This window comes from Otolemur garnettii, unplaced genomic scaffold (assembly GCF_000181295.1).
Source record: "Otolemur garnettii isolate 467f Iridium unplaced genomic scaffold, OtoGar3 scaffold00085, whole genome shotgun sequence".
Taxonomy (NCBI): domain Eukaryota; kingdom Metazoa; phylum Chordata; class Mammalia; order Primates; family Galagidae; genus Otolemur; species Otolemur garnettii.
In genome coordinates this window covers 2,658,894-2,675,643 of record NW_003852480.1, presented here as the reverse complement: position 1 = coordinate 2,675,643, position 16,750 = coordinate 2,658,894, and the positions used below count along the sequence as shown (strand labels likewise).

At 42.4% G+C, this 16,750-nt stretch overlaps 1 protein-coding gene across 4 annotated transcripts in view; it reads right to left on the bottom strand.

Annotated features, from left to right (window-relative positions):
* The window catches only part of FNIP2 (folliculin interacting protein 2), a 134,301-nt gene that overhangs the window by 62,231 nt on the left and 55,320 nt on the right, over positions 1 to 16,750 (bottom strand). For 2 of the 4 annotated variants that reach the window (XM_023516022.1, XM_023516020.1), the window contains exons 2-8: positions 13,531 to 13,657; positions 10,558 to 10,695; positions 8,274 to 8,374; positions 8,071 to 8,142; positions 5,596 to 5,696; positions 5,339 to 5,428; positions 3,724 to 3,795 (exon numbers count right to left, since the gene is read on the bottom strand). In XM_023516022.1, coding sequence (XP_023371790.1) covers positions 3,724 to 3,795; positions 5,339 to 5,428; positions 5,596 to 5,696; positions 8,071 to 8,142; positions 8,274 to 8,374; positions 10,558 to 10,695; positions 13,531 to 13,657 — 701 coding nt within the window. The remainder of the gene's footprint in view (positions 1 to 3,723; positions 3,796 to 5,338; positions 5,429 to 5,595; positions 5,697 to 8,070; positions 8,143 to 8,273; positions 8,375 to 10,557; positions 10,696 to 13,530; positions 13,658 to 16,750) is intronic. The other 2 variants (XM_023516021.1, XM_003794694.3) reach the window with 1 other exon arrangement.

Sequence of the window (16,750 nt, the reverse complement as noted above, 5' to 3'; positions counted from 1 at the left end):
GACCCATCTCTTTAGTTTCAGCTTCCCATTTCTAAATTACAGCCGACCAGTCACAACTGGACAATTTACAGACTCGTCTAGCTAAAAATTCATCTCAGTATCTGGCACTCCTGACGGGCTTCCCTGTACTTGGTAATGCCCACCCTCCACTTGTTTTCTCCAGTTGGAAACTGGAGTTGTCCTTAGTTCCGTCCTCCTTTCCTGTGCCTCGTGTCCCATTAATCACTGAACCTTGACACGCCAACCTCCTACTATGCAACTCATCCCTCTTCTCTCCTGACACCTTACTTGAAATGTGTAATTGCAAGCACAAAAATAACTTCTTAAAATACAATATATCCTTCTTCTATATGCGAAGAAGACATTCAAATTATCCAAAAGAAAATACAATGAGAAAACACTGAGTAGCACTGGGTTAGAGCCCAAATTAAAAAATATCCTCAAGTCCATACTGATATAACGACTGAATAAATGGGGGGAAGAGACATAATCTCCCGTGCATTCCAAATAATTTATGGAGTCGCTCTGCTCTCAATGAGGAGCAGCACAATTCTCCATTCCTCAGGTGTAGGCTGAGTGTAGAGATTTCTTTCCAAAATATACAGAATGGACTGGCGAAAGAAAGAGTAACTTTATAGCGGAGAAACCAGCTAAATGCCATCTCAGCCAGATAGCCATGGTCGATATCAGTGGTCACAAATGAAGGTGATAGTAGGTAATGCTGATATGTGATAAAAATGGTACTTTACTTCTGTGACGTTCCTTCCAAAAACCCATCACTTCAATGTAATGAGAAAAAAAAAATTCTAATCCTAGAGCATTCTATAAAATACCTAACCAGTACTCCTAAAAGTTAGCAGAAACAGTCTGAGAAGCTACCACAGCCAAGAGAAGCCTGAAAAGACACGGCAACTAAACGTGACATGGTCCTGAAATGAAAGCGGGCACTGGGTAAACTAGAGATGTTAGCTAGTCATACGGTACCAACACTGGCTCACCAACTAAAATGTGCCATGCTACCCTAAGGTGCTAATATCAGGGCAAACGGGGGGCAGGTTACATGGGACCTCTCTATACTATCTTCTCAATTTTTCTGTAAATCTAAAACTCTTCTAGGAAATAAAATCTATTTAATAAGCGTCTCCCATCTCTCAACTCTTTAGACGGCACATCTTTAATTTCTCTACATCTTCTATTGTTGATTTAACAACACTTGGAGCTCTTAGTCTGTTTAAAGCTGGGACCGTGGTCCTGACACAATTTAAGGTGGGCATAATAACAAATCTGAATTAGAGAATACACCGTAATCAAAACATGGGGAGTTCTTATGTTAACAGGGTGTTGAGTTCCCCCAGAATGTAGCACTCACACTACTTTGTATCTGGACTCAGTGATTTCAGAACAGGTGCCAGCGACCAACAGATGGTACCTGAGGCCAAGCACATCTATTAAGGACAGAAGGAGAACAAAACACCACTCAGCCATTTGCAGCCCCTCGATCATCTCTGCCCCTTCTTCCCACCAGAAGAACCAGAACTGCAAGTAAAGATCGTCTGGAATAGAAGTCAAATTACCAAAGAAAACCAGTCTTCTCTAATTCTGAAAATTCACATTTATGTTAATGTTGCTCCCTGTCCTCACCTCAATCTGGCCAGTCCCAAATTCCTCTCATGGGCTATGAGAAAACATTCAGATCTGGCTGCTATAGACTTTTCACTTTATTTATTTTTTTAAGAGACAGAGTCTCACTTTGTCGCCCTCCGTAGAATGCTGCAGCGTCACAGCTCACAGCAATCTCCAGCTATTAGGCTTAGGCAATTCTCTACCTCAGCCTCCAGAGTAGCTGGGATTACAGGTGCCCACCACAATGGCCAGCTATTTTTTTGTTGTTGCTGCAGTTTGGCTGGGACTGGGTTCAAACCCGCCACCCTCGGTATATGGGGCAGTCACCCCATTCACTGAGCCACAGGCGCTGCCCCATAGACTTTTCACTTTAACTTGAACTTGGCCCTCAACTTTCTTGCTGCTCAAAGGGGAAGAGAAAGTTTTAGGAGTAAATTATCTGAAGAATACAAACGAGTAAGATTTTGACCCGGACAACATGAACCATTTATGTCAACTATAAACTGAAAATTGCCCTAGGAAAATTCAGACTTCCTCCTAATAATGTTGTGTTGGTATTAGTTCCCTCAAAATCTCTAAATCTTTTCTGGAACAAGAAGGAGCATAAACCAATAAAACGAAATTATGGCCAGACAGAAACTCTGTGATACTAGTGTCTAGACGGGCCTCAGTAGAATGTTGTTCATCTTTCTTTCACAGACAGAGAGGTAAAGAGCACTCCCCATATGAAGTCAGATATGTTAAATCCTGTCAGCCATAAAGATAGCAATTTTGATTAAAAGGGTTCTGCTTCCCTTTTGATGACTTCCGACAAGATCCACACTTTTTTGTCTGGAAATTCAACCATCACAAAGCCAGCCCCAGCCCTAGTCCTGCGGTGTGGGCCCACAGGCCGGGAAGCTGAGCCTTGGGATACCAAGCTCAAGGCATCTCATTGAGTAGCTGAAGGGACTCAAGAGTTATCTGACAGTGCCCTGTAAGGAATGAGGAAATTATCCCGAGCACCATTAAATATAAACAAAGCACAAGCAGCTCATTTAGCGCTTCACATGGGGCCTCTGCCATCTCAGAATCTATGTTTGCAGATAGAGGCTGTAAGTGAAAACGATACAGGTCTAATCGATGGGAGCTACATCTCTGACCAAAGGTTCTAGCCTAACTTTACAGAAAGGATTATCAACACCAAAATGAATCAACTTTAACCACAAATGAAATGCTTCACATTATATTACGCGACATACAGAAGCCATCTCAGTAATTAATTACATTTTATTTAGTAACTCAAGAGCTGAGTCATACAAAATAGGGTGAAGGGCTCTGACAGGACACAGAGGAGAGACAGGAGGACGGATGAGCACTGTCTAAAGGCAAGAGATGGAAAGAGAAACGAGTGAAATGTGAAGGCAGGCCCTGCGGCCGGCCTGTCTGGTAAGGTGCCCGGTGCTCCAGGAGAAACCAGTAGGGTGTTTCTAGTTCTCACTGATGATACAGACTGCTCGTATGGTAAGGAGGCATCAGGCAAAGCCCCAAGCACCTGTGAGTCCTTGCATTCCAGATCATTCATTCACCACATTTATTTTATAACAGACTCTACCTCAGATCTGAACCACAAATTAAAAGTCGGCAAAAGTTCGGTACAAAAGCTGAAACCAACAGATCTCAGCAGCAGTGTTGGAAAAGGGCAGGTCTTAAAGCAAAGTGAGAAGGGTCCCTGAGATCAAATCTAGACCAGCACGTCTGGAGGACATGGTCAGCAGGCTGGCCCTGGCACAGACAGACTCAATTTCAAACACTCCCTTTCCTCTGATTCTACACGCCACAGTCCGCAAGCACATTCGCAGTAGAGTGGCTCCAGGAAGCTTCCCCCTGGAAAGAAATTTCTTACTGGTCTCACATGAATTTGGGTATCAGAAAAAACTCGTTCATGTTGCACAACCACTCGCAGACGCTGTCATCAAAGTTTCAGATCTCCACACGTGACTAGCTTAGAATATGAAGAAAACCAAACAGAAGATGAGGCCTGTCTACCTCTCTTCTACTTTCCCAACGTCTATACAATTACAGATAATTCACTTTATTAGTTAAAAAACCCACAAATACCTGATCGAGCAATGCCGCTGTCCCTGTCTTCACTCTGCCCTCTGCTGGGCATGTCAACTGGTGTGCTGTGTGCTAAAATAAAGATATAAGGAAACCATGTTATTGGACTCTTCAAAGATAAGAAAGTTTTAAAAATGACTGCAGCAATTTTTACACTTCAAAGCAGGCTATTGCTGGTGATTGGCATGAGCTTATAATAGAGATTAACTAGAAGGCGAAACTAAATACACAAAAAGATGATGAGAAAAGAAAACTGAACCCAGTAACCATCTGCCTTTAGCCTCTTGTAGAATGTACAGTTTTGAGTGATGTTTAACTCTAAAACACCCTGAATCATAAACTATTTATGCAATTGATTCAATGAACAAAAATAGGTATATATTTTTAGCCATTTTCCTCTTTATTAGTAGTATTTAAATAGCACTCTATTTTCAAAACGTTTTATAATCAATTTTAGTTGTAACTGTAGGCAACTTAGGGAAGAGAAACACTTGCAAACCATTTCACAAATTCAAAAAATGTTTCTCTGTTTATAACCCACTCTCTTGGCAGATAGAAAACACTTACAATTCATTTTCAAATACTTCTTCCTCCACTTCTTTTCCATGTACACCCATATGTACAACACACAATAATACATAGTGTTAATGAAGATTAACTCAGGAAAGAAAACTCATGTCCTGGCATGAATTGTGGAAAACATTCTAAAATATTATAGACTTATAGGAACGCTTCAGGTTACATACTAACTGAGCTAGAAGGCACAGGAAATGTTGCTCCAGTGAGTTTTACAATTCTAAGAAGCCTAGTGCCAGTGCCCTGCCCAATTATTATGCTTGCCAGCTATTTTCTGAAGCCTGTTTATTTTCACAATTTTAAAGAGAGTATATAAACATGTTATCTTCACTCTAGGTAGGTGGGAGGGTGTCGTTTTCATTAGGGTGTCAGTTAAATATGGTTTGACATATTTCAGGCTATACAGAAGAATGGAAAAATACCATTTGCTATACTCTCAACTTTCAGTGTTAGCAATGGTGGTTCCCCTTACTTGTTAATTATGCCAAGACCGTAACAAACATTCAACAGCCTTAGCTAGCAAGGCAGCTCAATCTCAGAATTTACCCACAGATACCAAGATGATTATACCTGCAAAGAACCTAAACATTGTATTTAAACCAGTTAGGTGAGAGTGAAATCAAGAGTGAGAAAAAGAGAGAGACTGTCCATGCTCTTATTAGGGTGACTTTTAAAGAAACTCCGTGCAGGTGAGGATGCAGGGGAATAAATGGACAAAAGATACTACGGCAAAGGGAAGCAGTTTGTAGCGGCAGAATAGGCCCAGAAAAAAATCGGAAAAAATAATCCTCTTAGAAACACTAAGGGCTCGTTTCAGATCAAAATCAGCTTACAGTGGGGTATTAGTGGAGACATTTACATAGAGGTTCACTGGTGGAATTTCTTAAACACCATGAATTTGGCTGCATTTGAAACTAATTTCTCTTACTACAAGAGCCCCTGGGATTTCTTAGAGAGGCACAAACAGGATTTTTTCTAAGAATCTGCATGGATTTGTTAACGTGTGTGGGGCACACTGTACGCAGCATTCCACACAAACCTGCAAAGAAAGAAGCACTCCGGGTGAGCCGGAGGGGTCCTCCTTCAGCTACCCCCTGCAGCAGTTTGCTGCTGCATGCTTGCAGCAGACCTAAACAGAACACACGACGAGGGCACACAGAGTACACACACACACAAAATAAAGACAGATTAAAGATAATGCAAAAGAAAAACAAAACACAACAAACTCAAATAAAGCAAAACACACACCCACGATAGTGATCTTCACAAAGAAAGGATTTGTGTGTCTGATTTTACCTAGGTTACTTCCAGTACGACAGGGACCCAAACTATTCTGACTTGTGTTCAGTTTTCCCAAATTAGGATCCTGGTTGATGTATTCAAAGCTGTCTTGCAAGCTAAATCCAGAGAGGGGGAGAAGGGAATAGAGAGGACAAAAATGTCAAGAGGCTACGAAAGCGGTGTTCTAGTAGACTTACAAATACAGGTAAAACCCCAGCAGTCATTCAATACTTTTCTGTATAAAGTCTCACAACTGTCAAAGGGAATTAAACTAGCAATTTTAGAGGAATTCATTGGAGAAAAACAAATGCTTTTGTAGGTAGCTCAATCCATACAACCAGGTAACTGTACTTATAATAATTTCATATTATATAATGGAACACCACACTCTGAATTTTGCTTCAGTGACTGACACCTAGGATTATGCTGTTCACTTCTAAATTTTGCTTTAGCAACTGACACCCAAGATGTTGTAATTCATATTAAGGATTTTACATAAACTCTCAAAATGAAATTAATTTTAACTCTTAGTTAACATTCATAACAATTTAGCAAAGTTTTCCAGGCGTAAGCTATAACAGAAATTAAGATTCTTATAAAAATTTGATGCCATAAAAGTTTGAATTACTCCAAAAATATGAAGGAAGGCTGGGTGCAGTGGCTCACATCTGTAATCCTAGCAATCTGGGAGGCAGAGGCAGGAGGATCACTTGAGCTCAGGTGTTTAAAACCAGCCTAAGAAAGCGTGAGAAACTGTCTCTATTAAACAGAAAAAATTAGCTGGGTATTTTGGTGGGCACCTATCGGAGGCTGAGGCAGGAGGATTGCTTGAGCCCAGGAGTTTGAGGTTGCTGTGAGCTATAATGCACTCTAGCCCAGGCAACACGGCAAGAACTTCCCCCCCCCCCAAAAAAAGTGAGGGAAGTAGATATTAGTAATTCATTGCATTGACAAGTAAAACAAATATCAATATTTTGTGAATATAGCATAGTAAAGCCAAAATAATTTTTACTTAAATTTAAGCTCAATGTTTCATTATAAGGAGTTAGAATAATAAACATCAGTAATTCCAGTGGTCTGAAGAAAGAATATCTCATAAAAAATAAACACTAGGCTTGGCGCCTGTGGCTCAAGTGGCTAAGGCACCAGCCACATACACCTAAGGTGGTGGGTTCGAAACCAGCCTGGGCCTGCCAAACAACAATGACGGCTGCAACCAAAAAATAGCCAGGCGTTGTGGCGGGTGCCTGTAGTCCCAGCTACTTGGGAGGTGGAGGCAAGAGACTCGCTTAAGCCCAGGAGTTGGAGGTTGCTGTGAGCTGTGATGCCATAGCACTCTACCCAGGGGGACAGCTTGAGGCTCTGTCTCAAAAATAAATAAATAAATAAATAAATAAAATAAAAATAAACACTAATTCTCATATTGGCTTAAGTCACGACAGTCCAATGTTAACTGCTGAAACCATTTTGTTGAAAAGACATACATATATGTATGATAAATACATATATGAAAGACAAATAGGTGTATATATGAAATAATTCCCCTTGAACAAATATCTGAACAAATGTGTCAAGGTGAGAGTTTAAGTTATTATACATTCCAGTATTCCTAGTCTATGCAGAAGTGTAAAATTAGAGGGAAAAACATCAGGAGTGAAAATGAAAATAATGCATGGCCTACGTTATCAATCAATCAGAGTCCAAAACGGGCATTCGGAATGGATGGAAACCCACTCTGCCACACAGGGGTGAATCAGCCCGGAAACATTCATCATGTACTTTAATCCTCCAGAAATAAATAAATATGATTTTTTAAAAAGATGAAATATTAGAAAATACCTTAAAATCATTAAGGTAGCCCCTTCCTTTTTTTTCCTTTATCTTTCAATTTCCCAGGGAATTAAAACATGGTTACTGCCACTGAGAACATAGTGGGTAACAAATGGAGATTCAAAATGCATAAAAACAGACAGTCATCTGTATTCAAGGCTACCTGATAAAGTCAAAAGTCAAAAGCCTTTTCCCATTCACTGTTTACAGGACAAATGACCACTTGTATTTTATTTATTTATTTATTTATCTTTGAGACAGAATCTCACTTTGTCACCTTTAGTAGCGTGCCTGTGCCTCATAGCTCACAGCAACCTCAAATTCTTGGGTTCACATGATCCTCTTGCCTCAGCCTCCTGAGTACCTGGGACTACGGGTGCCTGCCACCATGCCCGTCTATTTCTATAGATGAGGTCTCACTCTGGCTCAGGCTGGTCTTAAACTCCTGAGCTCAACAATCCACTTACCTCAGCCTCCCAAGGTGCCAGGATTACAGGCATGAGCCACAGTGCCCAGCTCAACTGACCACTTTTAAATCCTCTTTGTTAACTTGGACTCACCTTGCTTCTCACTTTGAAATACCTTTGAAGAAATACTCTGTCCAGAAATAGGCACTTAAAAAGATGGGGGTGGCAAGAGAGCACAAGACTCCACACTTACTTATTTGTACTTCCACAGAAGCTGCCCATTCTCGCAGAGAAGACTTTACTAATCATCAGTTGTGGAGGAGAGCTGGTGGGGCAGGGGGGGGGAGAGAAGAAGAAGAAAAAGGAGGAAAAGAGGAGAAAAATGCATTTTGAGTTAAGGAGCGAATATCACCATTCCACTTCTCACAACCGGTAAATAGGGAAGCCCAGACTCACCGTATGTAGTGTATCTTTAAGGTGGAGCCTTTGTAACTCATTGCAACGGAGCCAAACATCATCTCCCCTAACATGCTGATATCAGAAGCTGGTCTTGTGTACTACATGCGAGAAATCAAAACCAGTGTTAGTATGTGGAGCAACATGAGGTGCGATGTGACAGGAAATAACGTTTATCATTTCTGGGTTCCTCGTTAGTCGGTAATTACAACTATTTCTCAATGCTGCAACTGGCCATTTTATAATCTTAATCTATAATAGCGATTGCCTGTTTTCCTCTCCAATTATTGCTAATGTCCAATAATTTCTTCTTTATACACTATCTTCATATGGGATCCAAGTGTTTTTCATTTTTATTCTTGTTATGAGAAACAAAGGTTGCTATTATCTCTATTTATAAACACTAAATAGAAAGATTAAATTATGAACGAAACAGAGTAACTCTTTTGGTACTAGGAACACATCCTGAAAATAAAATTAGGGTTCATTACAATTCAACAAAATAATTAACAGTGTTGATCAGAAATGCCAATTGGTTGGCGCAGGCAGGGTTTTGTGCGGCTCCAAAAGACACCAGATGGTCTGACAATTCTTAAGTTTTACAAAATATTTCAAAAATACCTGACCCCTCCTACTTCTGACCAGTCCTCCTCTCACCTTTTGCCATCCGAAAGGTGGACGGTGCTGCCTCCCTTTGCCCCACTCCGGTGAGCCCGCTACCCTCCTGCAGCCTGGCTTTGCCTCTAATGCTCCGTCTATCCCAGCTCCTCAGAGGAAGAACTACCCTCCCAGTCAAATCCAATGCACACTTTCCAGTTTGCTGTATTTGACTTCTTTCACTATATTTGATGCTGTTAATTATTCTCCTTTTTTTCTTTCTCAGATCATCCCTGGAACATGATTCGTTCCTCAGCGGGCACTCCTACTCAGTGCCTGCATTTTCAACCATTCTTCTAATTTTGATTATTATTTACATAGAATACCCACCCTTTGTCTTTACCGCTAGGCCCAGACCTCGCCATGAGCTCTAGAATCCTCCACCCCAGGCATTCACTCACATACTGAATACTGTATGTGACGTGGGAATGCATGCACTGGGGTATCATCTTCTTTGCACCCATGGTAGGTGCTGGTGGCACACTTAGGAACAAGACGGATGTGAATGTCAAGCAAACCAAAAACAAAGTAACTATCTCTCTGCCTCCTACCCACCAGCCCCATTCTCTGTAGTGAGCGTTCCACCTAAGGTAAAACACGGGCATCATTCTGAACACTTTCTTCTGAATCTTTTTATTTATTTTAAACGCCAAATACACACACACGTACACGTACACTGACACACCTACTTAGACATGGCTCACTTCTTTCAGCCTATTTAACTAGGTTCCTCCCTTTGGTTAAAGCTCACACCACCCTCTGCACTACAGGAAGACAGAAACCAACTGTCTTTCACATTCGTTATTAGTAACTTCCACCCACCTCCTCCATTTTATAATCTGCTTTTTCTTGGGGTACAAGGACCATATGCCAACTGTGATTCTCAAGTAGCTGAAAATCTCACTTTATAAAATTTCAAACTGCAAACTTCCTTGAGATCCAGGAACACTGTGAAGTAAGGAAAATGCACTGCACAAATCCTGACTAGGAAATCGGCAAAGCCCTCTAGTGCTGTGGCTGCTGGTTATCCCCCTAGCTTTGCTTTGCTAGCAACACAGTAGGCAAGATTCTGTATGGGTTTAAAAGAAGTTTGATATAGGCTTCATCAATTAATACCCTTCTGCTATTCAGTATTTACAAGACATTTCTTCTAGTCAGTATTTCTCAATAACCCTAAAACACACACACAGCGTAAAAAAATGCCACCAGCTCTCTATCCTTCATTTTCAAGTTCTGTCTTCCCATTTCTTTCTTCACCTATACAAGGGTTTCTTCCTTCTATTGGCAAATTCTATGTTCTTACAGTTGCCAAATGTGTTCCAAGAATCCTTAGGAGTTCTCATGACAAAACTGGAAAATACACGTTTATTATTCTGGACGTGACAGCAAAGCATATGACACAAGATAATTAACTTGATTTCCAGTGTCCCTTCCTCACTCAGTGTGTATTGAGCTGTATCACAGTTTTTATTGAGAGATAAAAGCCAAAGTGGGAAAAAACAACATAGACAAGAAACACATTCAGAATGCTCTGTCCACACTTCTCGCACTCCTGGAGAAGAGCCCCCAAGCAGGCCTCATTCTCCTTTCACCCGACAGGCTGTTCCCAGGGCAGAGGTGGTTTCACCTGGTACTTTGGAAGCTGCTCCTTCGCACAGTGGGAAGCTCCTCCAGAAGAGCTCTGGGAAGAGAGGCTGCTGCTGCTGCCGCCACCGCTTCCCTGACAGCACTTGGCTGGCATTTTAACAGGGACATCCTCGGTTTTCTGGGTTAGGAGAGACAGGCGAGGTAGAGGATTACTCAGGATGTCAGGCTTTGTCAATGTGTCCTTTCCCGAGAATTCCCTTAAAACAGCCTGCCGCCTAAACTGCATCCAAAACCAGAAGCTTCTTATTTTTTTTCTACCAATGACAACAATCTGATTCCTGACAGGCTATAATATTCGGGAAGGTGGGCTGCTGAAGAAGGGTACTAGACAAAAGGTGGGAGATCTATATTAAGACTTTATTCTCACTTAATCATTTACTTATATTGGAATTCATACCTTAAAATCAATAAAAACTGGTTTTTGATTATTTGAGGATGTTAACACTATGCAGGGTTGTAACCTATTAAATTTATGAGAAAGATGACATTTTAAGTTTTTACCAAGCTAATCAAACTAAGGAAACAAAACTATTAATTTGGACAGACCTAGCTCATGTTTTTAATGACACACCCCCTCTAGGACTCCTTAAAGGTACAGGGGGAAAAAACCAATGAGGTCAACTTTATGAAGGATGAAATCAGGACCTTGAAATAGGAGCTGCTGTGAATCCACAGCATGTGATAGAAATACGGTCTTTAAAGGTTAGGGGTAAGAGAAGATTATCAACTATACAGTCCCTAAATAGAGCTCACTGCTAATTTTTATCACAGTGACACAAAGGTACAAAGATACACCTTAACTTTTACTTCCCTCCTCCACCAGAGTCTCATTACTCTCTACTGAAGCTTCCCGTACCCTCTATGATAAGTTGTTTCTATTCTGAGTCTTCTTTGCTTTTTTTTCCCCCCATGTGCAGTTTTTGCTTGGAAAAAATATGAATGCGACTGCAGCTTATCTAATCTCCAGTGTGACAGTCACACTGGTGGTCTAATGCAAATGCCTACAGTCATGTGCCTGACACAAACTCATGACGTTTGTGCTTGCCAAGGGGGGTTGGGGGTGAGCTGGAAATGGGAAAAGAATGTAAGGAAAACACAAAATGTTTCGGTCCACGGGATCATGAAAGTAATGCCAGCATTCAAAGTTGGACTTGGTTATTCCCGAGCACCTAAGCACTCCCTGAACACCCTCTTGAGATCTAGCTGTTATTTAATACCACTGAGGGCAGAAGGCCCCCTCCAAGGGCACACAGTGACATGAAGTCCCTCTTGCCTCACAGACTGCGGGACCCTTTGCTGGAGCACAGTCTACAACTGGAGGGAGCACCTAGCACAGTAGGGTGCTGATGAGATTCCTTTTTTGGCCTTGGGCAAAACCACAATCCTCCCTGAACCTAAATCTTAGTTAAATGAGTGCTTCTCAGAAAGCCTTTGTTCCAGATTCCAGAGTTATCACTCTGGTATACTGAAGCTTCTAGTTCCTTTTGAAAACCAGAGAAATTCTTTTTTTCTCCATCTGCTATCACTATTAGTGACCCTGGTGATGGGATGTGGGTGCTCAGATAAACAATATGTGTGAAGACTTCAGAGAATGGGAAATGACGTGAGAAATCAAGGGCTAACCATCTCCTGTCCACCAAACAAAGGGTCAAGGGCTAGCTCACCTAAGCTTTTCATGCAAATCTACCATTAAAGCCAATAGTGAGTCACCTGAGAGACTTCTCAGCAAACCCCCCCCCCCACACCCCCTACCTAACAAGCTCAACAACTACTGTAATGATTAGCTACCCAGCAGAACTCCATTTTAAAACTGTGGAATCCACCCAGTTAAATTGCTTTTCACCAAACACTTCCTTCCTGCAGAAATGATCCTTATCAAAAGCAGGAAAACAGGCCCTTGGCCCTGATGAGACAGACTGTGTTATAAACTGTTCACTTACTTAGCTACACAGTCTACAAAGTGCCAGAATTTGGTCAGTATGGGTAGCAACTTACTGAACATTTGGAGGCATCAGAACAAATACTGAAAAGGGAGTGGGAAGTCTAAAGGTGAGAATCAGGAAGCACCCTGGACTCACATACAAAAAGACTCGCGAAGGGCCAAGTCTTCCCTTCACTGTACTTTCCCATTCTGGCTTCAAGGGATCAAGAGCTGCTCTGTCCTCAGTTCTTCAATTCTATCCATCCCCTGGATTGTCTGAGCTCAGGAGCTCAAGACCAGTCAGAGCAAGAGAGAGACCCCATCTCTACTAAAAATAGAAAACTAGCCAGGTGTTTGGTGGTAGTCCCAGCTACTCAGGAGGCTGAGACAAGATGATCGCTTGAAACCCAAGAGTTTGAGGTTGCTATGAGCTATGATGTCACAGCACTCTACCCAGGGTGACAGAGTGAGACTCTGTCTCCCTGCCTCCAAAAAACCAGTTCTGCCCATCATTGATCTCCATACCCTACCCAACACTCCTACCACCCCATCCACAAAAAAAGGAGATGAATAAAAGCGTCCTCGGTCAGTTAGGTTTGAGAAACACTCCCTTTTGAAGATGACAATGCAGGTTTGTGTACTGAAGGCCTAGGGCAGAAACTATTTAATCTTGTTGAACCCAGTGCTACATAATACTTCTCATTATCTGCAAGAAATGCTGGACAGAATGCTCTAGTAATTTCCCTTCACATTAACACTTTCAACACTTCATGACTTTCAGAGTTCTGTTCCCCTATTACATTTGATGCACATACTCGGCATTGAAATCCTTCTGGAATGCAACTCGCCAGCAGATTCACCTCTGGTGATACTGACAGGTACCCTGCTTAGCTCTGCAGTACAATGTGCTGCCAGTTTCACCTGTGTCTATTAACAAGCATACACAAGCCTGCAGGGGTGGGGCTTTGCTTATGTTTCTTCTGAACCATTAATAGCCCCGGACAATATAACTCAAAAAGAAGCATTTCATACCTGAGCTGCAACCTCTTCAATCTTTTGAACAGCTTTAGAATCAAACAAGACTTGTCTGCCTCTCCTTTCACAGTCCTGGTAAACTATCAGGCGAATGTCGTTCAGGTCAAACTCCGAACATGACCAACTGTGGATTAAAAGGGGAGAAAGAAGTTACATTATCTGCAACACATGAGATAATCATGGACCAGTAAGTTTCCCAAGCCAACGTGCTTTTTTGTGCATGTCAAAAGGCCACAAGTGTGTGGAGATGGTGACCCCCCTTGGACTGAGGCAGTGCACCAGCGTGGCTAGTCTTACATGTGCATTCCAGCAGGCCACACGGATGAATATTGCCAGTTTTCATGACAAAGGCTGGGAAGACTGCTTTACATAATAAATCACTGGAGAGAAAGTTTCTCCTTCCAAAGCCAGTTTGGACGCAGATGGCAGCCAGAAATCACAAGGACATGCAGAGAGGGCTAAATTTGGATGGTTGGGTTCTGGGGATAGCACATTGGAATTAAAGGAGTGCTCAAGCTTCTGTGACATTGGGCAGGGAACCATTTGGAGCAAAGTATTACCATTTGGAGCAAAGTATTAAAGTCTTCTCTTTCCCTCTTTCACTCACCCACGCTCAGTCAAATTGAAAGGAATTATATATCCTAAAATTTATGATTTTCTATTTATTATGGCTGCCTTGAATACAGGAGTTGTGAAAACCCAGTGCATCATTGTAGGGCATCTGAATTGCCAATAATTGCAGTCAGCAATGTTGGAAACATGGCATGTTCCTAAGGAAACCCCAAGCAATTGGAATAAAACTGCCCTGAAGAAAGAAAATGTAAGTTTATTCCTGACTAATAAATGTCAAAGTAAGGGAACTACGGGCAAAGTAATCATTTAACACATACTGCTTTGGGCAGACTGGGTTTAATCCGCTAATTCATTCAGTACGTAAGACTGCCTGTTAGGTTCCAGGCACTACAGGAAGTGTAGAGATGCCGCAGTTATTATTATTACATTATTATTTTTTGAGACAGAGTCTCACTGTCACTCTAGGGTAGAGTGCTGTGGCACCATAGGTCACAGCAACCTCAAACTCTTGAGCTCAAGAGATGCTCTTGCCTCAGCCTCCCAAGTAGCTGGGACTATGGGCACCTGTCACAATGCCCGGTCATTTTTTTTTTTTTTTTTTTTAATTTTTAGTAGAGATAGAGTCTTGCTCTTGCTCAGGCTGGTCTTGAACTCCTGAGCTCAGGCAATCCACCCACCTCCGCCTCTGCCTCCCAGAGTGCTAGGACTATAGGCGTGACCACCGTGCCCAGCTACGGGTCAGTTATCAATCAGACTTGGCCCCTGCCCTAATGGTTTAGAGGGGAGTATCAGGTTAATTAACAATCACACATACATCAACATATAACTATAAATTGTCAAAAGTGCAGAAAGGAAAAATAAAGGCTCTCAGATTTGCAGAGTGAAGAGGTGAGACAGGGAAGTCCCCAAGGACTTTTAGTGACATTTAAACACAGACCTGAACGAGGAAGAGGAAGGAGAGACACAGCAGAGAGAGGGAGGGAGGTGGCAAGGTGTAAGACTGCTGCTCAGAAAGGAAGAAACAGCCAGGGAGGGGGCTGGGAGGCAGCAGGGACAGGACTGTGCTGTGGGAGACAAGAAGCCAAGGAAAACAGACGGTTGATAAGATCTCATCTACACTTTTAAAAGTTCAATCTGGCTGCTCCAGGGAACACAGGGGTAGGACAGATGAGCAGGGGGAGCAGAAAGGCCAAACGGTATTATATGAGTTCAGGCTCTCCACATTGAGGATTAGGGTGGGAGCAACTGAGGTGGAGGAAAAGGGACAGACCCTGGCAGTGTGCTCCCAGGAAGGACTGAGAGGTTAGTTGGGTGCCTGAGGCAAAAAGGTGCTTAGAGAGCAGAGGGGGAGCTTTAAAGGGACTGATGATAGATGGAGGGGTGGACAGACAGGACTCAGGAAAGCACACTGTAGAATTAAGACGGTATGATGGAAGTCAGACACTTCAGGATCCACATCCAAACGCTCTGACCTGGGCTCTTCCCCAGTACCATGAGAATACTGAGACTTCACAGCGCTGCTGCATGGATTACGGGAAACACCTAAAGGGCTTCACACGCAGGGACGAGGGCGTGAGTGCCTCAGAGCAGTAACGACGAACTCAGGACTGTTAACGTCAAGATGTCCCAACCACTAGCTGTGCCTTTTGGGTCCTTCCCTTTCTCCGACTGGACATGTTCTTTTAGGATAGCTGATTTGTTTCTTTAAATCCCAGCAGCGAAACACACGAAGTTCTTGCCCTATGGTACCTTCTTCAGCTACCCGAGCTCTACGCTGTCATGCTCAGCATGGTTTTCTCTCATTATCACAACAACGTGGCATGCTTATTAGGGGGGCCGCCTTTCCCTACTCTCAGCCCAGAAGTAGCCCACGTTCTGGGTGATACATCGCCACGTGACCCAAACCGGCCATGTGAGCAGGCCCCCAAACTCAGCTGCTTGACTCACAAATGTCAACCCTGGAGTTGGTGGTGGTCGTTTTTGCCATGGTGAGGTAAGAGCCTGTCTGAGAACGAAGCGACAGGGAGGAAAGCAGAGGGGATCGATGGAATCAGATTCTCTTTGGCACTCGCAGCCAGCTGTTCCTGAGTAGGCACTATTCCTGCAGGTAGTTTTCTGTCACAACCAAAAAAGTCTGATGACCGTGACCCAGACCACTACATTTTAATATTATGCAAGGTCATTAAAAATGTTCCCTGGAATTATGTATTGTTAAAACATAGTACCCAGACTGAAGTTATTAAAAGAAATCAACAAAGATTTAATTGCCTTGTGTTTTCTTGTACAATCTTTTTTGCCCCAATAATTTCATGTCACCAAAACCAGCATTATAATTTGCAAAGGAAGTGGTTCAATCCTTTTTTTTTAAGGAATAACATTTATTCAAATATCAAATAAACTGAAGATAATCTGTCTAGAAGAGATGAAATTTAATAATGGTCCTAATACAATAATGGTCCTAATACTTTATTAGATGCTTCATTATTTTTTCAATTAAAAAAAAAGGATGGAAATGGGTTGGCCCCTGTGGCTCAAATGGCTAAGGCGTCAGCCACATACACCTGAGGCGGTGGGTTTGAATCCAGCCCAGGCCCGCCAAACAACAATGACAGCTGCAACCCCAAAATAGCAGGGCATTGTGGCG